Source organism: Eucalyptus grandis, chromosome 8 (assembly GCF_016545825.1).
Source record: "Eucalyptus grandis isolate ANBG69807.140 chromosome 8, ASM1654582v1, whole genome shotgun sequence".
Taxonomy (NCBI): Eukaryota; Viridiplantae; Streptophyta; class Magnoliopsida; order Myrtales; family Myrtaceae; genus Eucalyptus; species Eucalyptus grandis.
The window spans coordinates 22,463,683-22,472,208 of record NC_052619.1 but is presented as its reverse complement, the minus strand read 5'-3'; the positions used below and the strand labels follow the sequence as shown (position 1 = coordinate 22,472,208).

Below are 8,526 nucleotides of genomic sequence, written 5' to 3'. Positions count from 1 at the left end.
CAAGCACTGCTTATAGTCCTCTCTCAACTATTCAGCCATGCAAAACCCAAACCCTCATGCAGTCCTCCTCGCCAGCCCTGGCATGGGCCACTTCATCCCCGCGGTGGAGCTCGGAAAACACCTCGCCACCCATCATGGCTTCGATGTGACCATCTTCGTGGTCGCCGCCGATGCCTCCATAACAGAATCTCCACTCTTTAAGCCGCCACAGACTCCAAATCCGCTGAACCTTGTGTTGCTCCCTCCGGTTGACGTTTCTGCCCTCGTCAATTCGACCGCCTCGGTCGTGACCCGACTGGTGATCATGATGCGTGAGGCTCTGCCATTGCTTCAGGCCGCCATCTCTTCCATGAAGTCTCGCCCCACCGCTCTCATAGTCGACATGTTCGGAACGGAAGCTTTAGCGATAGCAGAGGAGTTTGACATGCTTAAGTATGTCTTCATCACATCGACAGCATGGTTTCTCGCGGTCACCGTTCACTTTCCGTATATAGATGAAGAAGCAGAACACAAGCATCGCGTTATGAAAAGGCCGCTCGATGTCCCGGGCTGCCGGTCCATTCGACACGAGGATACCTTAGACCTATTCCTTGATCAAACCGATAGGAATCTCTTTTCGGGCTTCGCTCGCATTGGGATGGAGATATCGAATGCAGATGGGATCTTGGTGAACACATGGCAGGATCTCGAGCCATCGACTTTGCGTGCACTAGAAAATGAGAAGTTCCTGGGTCGAGTCGTCAAGGCGTCGGTTTTTCCGGTTGGTCCGTTGGTTAGACCTATCGGGCAAAGTTCAAAGAGTGAGGTGATGGATTGGCTAGACATGCAACCGATGGAGTCGGTGATCTACGTCTCTTTCGGGAGCGGTGGAACCTTGTCGGCAAAGCAAACGACCGAGCTCGCCTGGGGGTTGGAGCTGAGCCAACAAAGATTCGTCTGGGTGGTGCGCCCGCCAGTGGACGGCGATGCGTCCGCAAACTTCTTCAACGTGACAAACAGCCACGATGGCACCCCGAGCTATCTCCCCAGTGGCTTCTTCACTAGAATCCGGAACAAGGGCATGGTGGTACTGATGTGGGCTTCGCAGACCGAGATCTTGGCGCATAAATCTATCGGCGGGTTCCTCTCGCACTGCGGTTGGAATTCAACCCTAGAGAGCATGGTCAACGGGGTGCCTATGGTGGTGTGGCCGCTCTATGCCGAGCAACAGATGAACGCGGCAATGTTAGCAGAAGAGCTCAAGGTGGCGGTCCGGCCAAAGATACAGCCGAATGCCGGCGTGATCGAGAGGGAGGAGATAGCGGGGATGGTGAGAAGGGTCATGGAATTGAAGGGCAATGAGATGAGAGATAAAGTTAAGGAGCTACAAAGAAGTGCCATCCAGGCACTGATGCAAGGTGGTTCCTCCTACAATTCACTGGAAAGAGTATCAAAGGATTGTGAACTCAAGCTGCATCGTCTGAGCGCTACCGCTCTTGGCGCTTGAAGAAGATGGATTTTGTATCTTGTGGTTTTTCGGAGATTCTCGACAACGTCTTCATTTCGTTATTAATCTACTATAATATTGTAGACATGAGAGCTGTTGATTATGGCTGATGATGATACGGATGATAGAATGGTAAGCAAATCATAAGTCGAGATGCGTATTTGAATCCGATTCCCAAGTCTTAGTCATTCGATAGCACTGTAAACGTTGAAAGAAAATTCACTCTTCGGTCGAAGAAAAAGGAGAGAAACCGTACTAGATTAGTATCTATGGGATTCGATTAATACAGAATATAGGATATGTACGGAAAATCTGAACAATCAGGCGTTAAAAGTTTACAATTGCCAAATTGCCATCACAATGATACCATGCCAAGTCCGCCAGACCTGGGGACCTCAGTGACTCCTACACTAGCAAGACTCATAGAAGCACGAAATTAATTCTAAAACATATGTTAGTTTTGACATCTAATCTAAGATAAAATCCTTTGAAACTTTCAAGGTTTTCACGTCTAATCTAAGATTAAATTGTCTAATCCAAGATTAAATTCTCTGAAACGTTTTTGAGTGTTTCACACTGAAAAAGGTCGAGCCGAACACCGCAAACTTCCAAAGGACAAAAAGAGTACAAGTAGCAATTATATTCTTCAAAAGCATGCCCTCGGTATAAATTTAAATTTTGCAAATGCTTGTGCGTGGGTATCGCCGTGAAAGTTCAATTTGTCGAATGGCAAGTTGAATGGTTCAACGTGGAATAGGGAGACGCATGGTATAACTCGCTGACCAGCTTGACCTCAATGATCGTAACAACATACGAAAGTCCGAAATCGATTCTAGCCGCTTGGATTTGCCTTCTGCCTTTCGGCTTTCTCACTTTTCATGTTAAATGCGTCACCTCTCTCTACACTAAATGCCCAAAAGCCTTTGAACCATACATATTGGCATTTAAAGTCACTCTAAATTCTTTCTAAATCTTTTCATAAATCGTGTAATATAATTACATTTTGATGGAAATTTCAGACTCGACGTACTGCATGTCTTAAAACCATTTAAGGGTCCACCCAAACGCCCTCGAAAGTACTTTGTTTGGAGCGAATCTCACATGAGCTACTGACTCTTCCATTAGCAACTTTTAACAATAGAATCTGACCTACCACCCAAAGCCTGAGTATCCAGCCGAATAACTTTCAGCTCCAATTTAGGCCAAGCTTCATATTCACAGAAATTGGCAATTTCGAGGGGCTTACTCTAAGTTGAGGCAGAAAAGTATAGAGATCTGTAGCCAATCAATGGAAAAGCACTTTGCAAGTATGAAACATATATGATGCTCGAGAGAGAGAGAGATGGATAGCTATTAGCTCCCAGATGAAACCATGGAGACAGATCAACTTTCAAATCCAGGCTCCACTGTCTTCTAACTAATTAACCACCGCTAAAAAAAAGGCAGAAAATAATTCTTCCATTCTTTCCTTCTGTTAGTCTATTCGTGTGCGTTTTCTGTTCACATACACAGATCAGGAAGAACAGAACCTCGGCTGCCTGCAAAATTCAATTGTGTGGATGATGGTCTTAACGAAATTGACGGCCCGGACTCAATTCTAATTTTCCCTTTTATAGAGATGACTGTACCTTCGGCACCGTGACTCATTTTCTGCACAATCTGTCTCACCTAGCTCGAGTTCTGCTCCAATTAAAGGCTAACCCGGCCCATTCACAAAATTATCCCCAAAAAGACTGCTAAAAGGTCAGATGATGTAACCATAAGAACTGAAGTACAAATTTGTAAAGGGTAATTAACATTCAGGGTGAAAATAGAATCAACAGTTTCTCTAACAAACAAGTCTCTCCGAAACATCTAAAAACACATTTTCCAAGTGTCACAACACATGATTAACATATGGCAAGATCAGGGTCTAAAGAAACATACAAATATGCAGATCAAAGTTCACCATGATCCTTCTGCACCAACAGTGGGGTTCTTATATGCTTCAAAGCCCCAGAAGGTTTTCAAAGAGTACGGTGGAAAAAGTGTTGCTCCTTCTTCAGTGATTTTTGCAATCTGCAGATCAAGTGCACCATGTCATTTAGATGTTTCAAAATCAAGCTACCGTCAGTACTATGGAGAAAGAAAGTCAAAAAAAAAAAAAAAAAAAAAACATGGGAATGCCCATAGACAGAACTACATATAAGCAAATGCAAGAGAACAAACAGAAGAGCATGTGAGACAACTGCAACAAAAGAGAGCGAAATGAAGTCATGCACCACAGGAGATCAATCACTGTCCATAAGGAACATGACCAACCAGAAGCTTCTCCACCATCTTAATTATGATTTAATTTCTCTAATCATTGTAACCCCTAGTTGTCAAAATTTACTTTTCAGCCCCAGGCACCAGGAAACCGACTTGTCAGCCACCTCCTTCTCTCCCTTCCTGCTCAGTCCTCAGTATACTTCATTAGTTTAGAGTAATTGCTCAGAAGCAAGAAAAAGAAACACCTCAAATAAACTACAAATTCAAGCTCTAGCAGTTCTCAAATGTCAAGATAAAAGGCTAAAATCCTTTAAAATAGCCAAAGAACAGTATGATATCTCTTAGCTTCCAATTATGACTTAGAATCAGGGTTTCCCGAATGAAGTTCAAAAAGTAATAAACTGGGAAGATTTGGGGGACAAAGAGTTTGAAACAACTTGACATTAATCTTCAAATCTCTCTGGAAACATCTCCTCAGAATTTTTAAGATACAAACCAATACAAGTCATCCATGACTAATAATTGTACAACCAGGTAATAATCATGCATCACAGATTGGTTGGACTGCTTAGGTGAACATGTGGAGAGAGCATGGATCATATTGGCAATGATGGATCTAAGAGGGATCGGAGTGCAGGTTTTTCTAATGCAGGGGCTGGATGTGCAATTACATAATCCACAAAAGAGTAATCTGTAATTCTCCCTCTTAGCCCCAGATGGGACATCCTTTCCTTAACAAAAGGAGGAAGCATAAGTGTGCGTCAGTTCACCAAAATCACACAGTTATACGAGGAAGAGAAAGAACATATCAACAACTGATACGATACAATCACGTCCCAACCTCACACTATGCTGTTATATGCAACCATGGAGAAATAAAGACAGCCATAAACAGAGAAGACTAAAACCTGAAGCTTGTTAACTGCAGATCTGTCACGATACAGAAGCACACGCATGCACTTCTCCAATAGCTTAACACCATCTTCAAAACTCAAGTCCTCATTCCACTCATCACGAAGAATTGGCCGCGCAAGGTGATTGCCAAACCCAGTTGCGACATGGTTATCTTCAAAATTCACACCTATCATGCTAACCTGTTTTAATTTGCACGACAAGTGAATGCATATCCAACAACATTCTGAAAAGTCAAATGTATCTAACCAAGGGTTGAGACCTACCATGCCAAGATATTTTTGTCCATTCTTAACTCCACCTAGAACCAGTGAGTTCCACAATGGGTTGAACTTGTTCCGCCTATTGTACATAACCCGAGTAAGGTAATTATGCACCTCTTTGGGCCCCAAGGAATTCCCATCATCCCACATGTTGTCATAAAGACTGCAAAAAGGGACCCCAGAATCAACAGTCTTGGTCAAAAGCAGCCTCAAAGTTTAAAAAGCAGGGTAACTAATATTCGGCAATAAAAAAAGAACCGGTGGTAGTAATCTTGATCAATTGATACATACATCAGTTCATCCAGATATCGTAATATCTCCTGAAAATCACTTATCTCTCCACTTGCCCCCAGGAGAGAATGTTTTCCAATAGGCTTTATTCTCTCGACAGTTTTGTATCTCAAGGTGGATCCATAAGATCCTGTAAAATATTCATCACTATCAGAACACTAAAATAGTCACGATTAAGGAGAATGGAGGACTCAATAAACATGTTACTAGAAGCAAACAACAAAGGAAACCAGATCAATCACTACACTATCTAAAGTTAAAGAGCTTTGAAGATAATGTAGTTATGATAACTTAACTAGGTAGAAATAGTTGAAACAGAATAATATACACAAGCAGTAGAATGCTTCCTTCTAGCATGGCTAGTCAAGGCTAATGAACATAATGAGCAGATAAATAGCATGCCAGAACAAAAGGAGCTGTGAAGCTTCAAATATCTTTAGATTATCAGGGTCCCTTTCAGATTTAAGCTTCACGAGAGCAGGTTCCTCTATTGCCTTTGCCTTATAAATATGGCTCGACACAGCTGCAGGACTACTACTGTTCGACGCAATGGTGGCGGTGGCAGCGACGGTGGCAGCATGGCAAAATCTGCGAACGGGATGCAGAGAAAGCATATTCTGGGATTCTTTTCACATGGAAACATACCCACCAAGCGAACTCAACAAACCAAGCACAAACTCCAGCCACCAACAACGTTGGCTGCCCATAAATTAAACCCAAAAACACAAGAACCCGAATCCCCCCCACACACAAAGTCCAGCGCAATCACCCAATAACATCAAAAATGCCTCCTTTCCAAGACTTCCCGTGAGCCCAATGCCGAATAACATATAACCCCGAGCAGCAGTATGCCTTTCTCTTATCTCACACCAAAAAGAATTCAAGAAATCAGCTGCTGCTGCTGCTGCTGCTGCTAGAAGAACGTCCTCAATGTCAGACAAAAAGAGACAGAACAGAGCAACCATTCATCGTCCGAAACCGATTGAGAAACTGGGTTTTCTCGGGCTCGACATGGAGAACGGACGACGACCCAAGAGAAGCGAATCGGCAACGGGAAAAGGGTATCGGGAAATCACCGCGGAGCACGGCGGATCTGGGAGCGGCCCAAATTGCTCAAATCAAATATGTTTTCAAATATGTTTTCCCCACAGCGAAATTCCCCAAATTGCTCAAATCAAAGCGCAGCACCAGCAGCAGCACCAGCAGCAGAAGCAGCATAAGCGAATCGCAAAAACCCGATCGAGCGAAGAAGCTAACCTCCCATGTCGGCCGCCATCAGAATCCCATCCCGGTACTTGAAAGCCACCACGGATGTGCCCGTCACGTACGGATACCTGCACAGATCGCGGCCGCGAGCGAGCCATCGACGAAATCACGGTCAACGACAAGCCATCCGGAAAGCGCACATCGCCCGGAACACTAGATGCGCGACGACCAATCGAAGGCCGGGGGGTGGGAAGGGGTCGCTTACAGGGTTCTTTCGGAGTCCAGCGAGAGAGACGAGGCGTCCGGGGTTTGGTTCGCTTCCACCAGCGGCATCTTGGAGAAAGACATGCTTCGATCGGCGGCGACGGCGGCGGCGGCGGCGGAGGGAGACGGTGGAGGGGGTAGAGGCTCCGCGAACTGTCTAAATAGCAGAAAGGAGTTTGCCCCCCTGCTCAAGCCAGCAAGCGGCTTTTTTACTAGTGAAAAGGCTTCGCTCATTTCAGCAATAAATTTTTTTTTTTTTTTGGGAGATCAAAATAATGTCTTTTTAATATAAATTAAAGAGAGGGGAAATTAGTAAATGCGTAATCATTTCGAATTTTTTATTGGGCAAAATGTTTTGTAATTTGCAACAACTCGTAATTAAAACTTTACCCAAAAAAACAACTTTTGATTAAAATATTACGTGCTTTTTTTCTTTTTATCTTTGTTAGTGACATAAATGGGTATAGGCCGAGTGAATGTTTTGTTTCTGTAATCTCTTCAATGGAAATGTGCAATTTCGTGAGACGTCGAAAGGAAGTGTAAGATAATAAATAAATCACCAACTTTTTATGTAAACAAAATCAGCTAGGTCTAATAATCAAATTAATTGTATTTTACATATATTTTCTTATGACATGATTAGCATGGATCTATATAAAATGTTTGATATGGGTTGTAGCTATTTCACATTAATTGTGATATGAAGATTCGAGATAAGTGAGTCCGTTATCGTAAGGTAGCATAAGTAAGCAATTTCTCCATGAGTCATGCCACAATTAGACAACACAATATGAGTCACTAAGAGGTTTCCTAACGATATGAATCGAATTTATGATTTTGCGAAAAAAAAAAAACGTGACATCATTAATACAAGGCCGACCATTTTGTTGGTATACCCATTTCATGATTATTACAAGAAGAAATTGTCCCCTTTTTAATAAATTATGAATATGTAGATCACTATGAGGATTACTGAACATTTATTACATATAATATAATATAATTATGTGAGGAATTTAGGCTTTTAGGAAAGCATGTTTGATTTGGACTTAAAAAGAAATGAAGAACCAATTTTCATATTCTCTGTGACGAATTCAATTTCAGTTGATACACCTAAATTTTGTCAAACTACCTTTATTTAAATATTTTTGGGTAAAATATTGCATTTTCATCCAATTTCGTTAATATGCATAAAATTCTTCGAGGATGCTTTTATCTGTGTGAAAACGAAATTTGTGAGGTCGTGGTTTTGGAAGGTTGGCTTGGGCTTTTGGACTTGGATCCTACATATGGGCTACAACTACAGGTTTAGTGGGTGGGCTTGACATGGGCCTTCATAGTCCATAGATTGCTGAGAGAAGCACAAGCTGCTCATGATGAGCCTAGGCTCTTTATATATATATATATATATATATATTTCAGCCTAGTTGGGTGATGGAGAACTTGCTAATGAGTAGATCATTGGTAATTTAGGGAGGTTTCTAATGTGCTCTCAAGGTGATATTCAGGTTAACTTACCCATTGGACTAGATCCACCTCCTCGGATGGTTGCAAAAGCAAGCCATCCATATTGAGATTGCAGATTCATAATAAATTACTTCTTCATAACCCGACCCTAATATGTTGTGTTGAGTAAGAATTAATAAATCAAAATCTTACATTTTTTGAAATGCTAGATTCTCTTAGATTTTATGCTTAATCGACCCTCAATCGAGCATTTAATGTTATTGTTGCCATGGTTATTTGATAGTTAGTGCTAGCTTTACAATTGATATTCAAATGTATGTAAAACAATTTAAGATTTTGAATATAGAATAAAAATGATTATCTACTCAATCCTGATGGATAGAGATC

The 8,526-nt window shown here is 42.1% G+C and overlaps 2 protein-coding genes across 2 annotated transcripts; one reads left to right on the top strand and one right to left on the bottom strand.

Annotated features, from left to right (window-relative positions):
• On the top strand, nucleotides 1-1,652 carry LOC104456858 (UDP-glycosyltransferase 72E1). The gene has a single exon (XM_010071732.3). It carries the CDS (start codon nucleotides 38-40, stop codon nucleotides 1,484-1,486), a length of 1,449 nt encoding a protein of 482 aa, XP_010070034.1. The 5' UTR covers nucleotides 1-37; the 3' UTR covers nucleotides 1,487-1,652.
• A 1,583-nt stretch (nucleotides 1,653-3,235) lies between these two features.
• LOC104456859 (proteasome subunit beta type-4) lies at nucleotides 3,236-6,906 on the bottom strand. Its single transcript, XM_010071733.3, has 6 exons — nucleotides 6,674-6,906; nucleotides 6,460-6,536; nucleotides 5,203-5,332; nucleotides 4,915-5,074; nucleotides 4,645-4,830; nucleotides 3,236-3,544 (listed from the first exon to the last, which is right to left on the bottom strand). Exons 1-6 carry the CDS (start codon nucleotides 6,904-6,906, stop codon nucleotides 3,431-3,433), a joined length of 900 nt encoding a protein of 299 aa, XP_010070035.2. The 3' UTR covers nucleotides 3,236-3,430.
• Between the last annotated feature and the right edge of the window lie 1,620 nt (nucleotides 6,907-8,526).

Excerpts from the sequence above, each read along its gene's own strand:
- LOC104456858 (XM_010071732.3), top strand. The coding sequence starts at position 38 with ATGCAAAACCCAAACCCTCATGCAGTCCTCCTCGCCAGCCCTGGCATG.
- LOC104456859 (XM_010071733.3), bottom strand. The coding sequence starts at position 6,906 with ATGAGCGAAGCCTTTTCACTAGTAAAAAAGCCGCTTGCTGGCTTGAGC. Across the intron at positions 5,075-5,202 it reads CGATATCTGGATGAACTGAT|TCTTTATGACAACATGTGGG; the intron begins GTATGTATCAAT and ends CCCTTTTTGCAG. Across the intron at positions 3,545-4,644 it reads CTGCAGTTAACAAGCTTCAG|ATTGCAAAAATCACTGAAGA; the intron begins GTTTTAGTCTTC and ends CTTGATCTGCAG.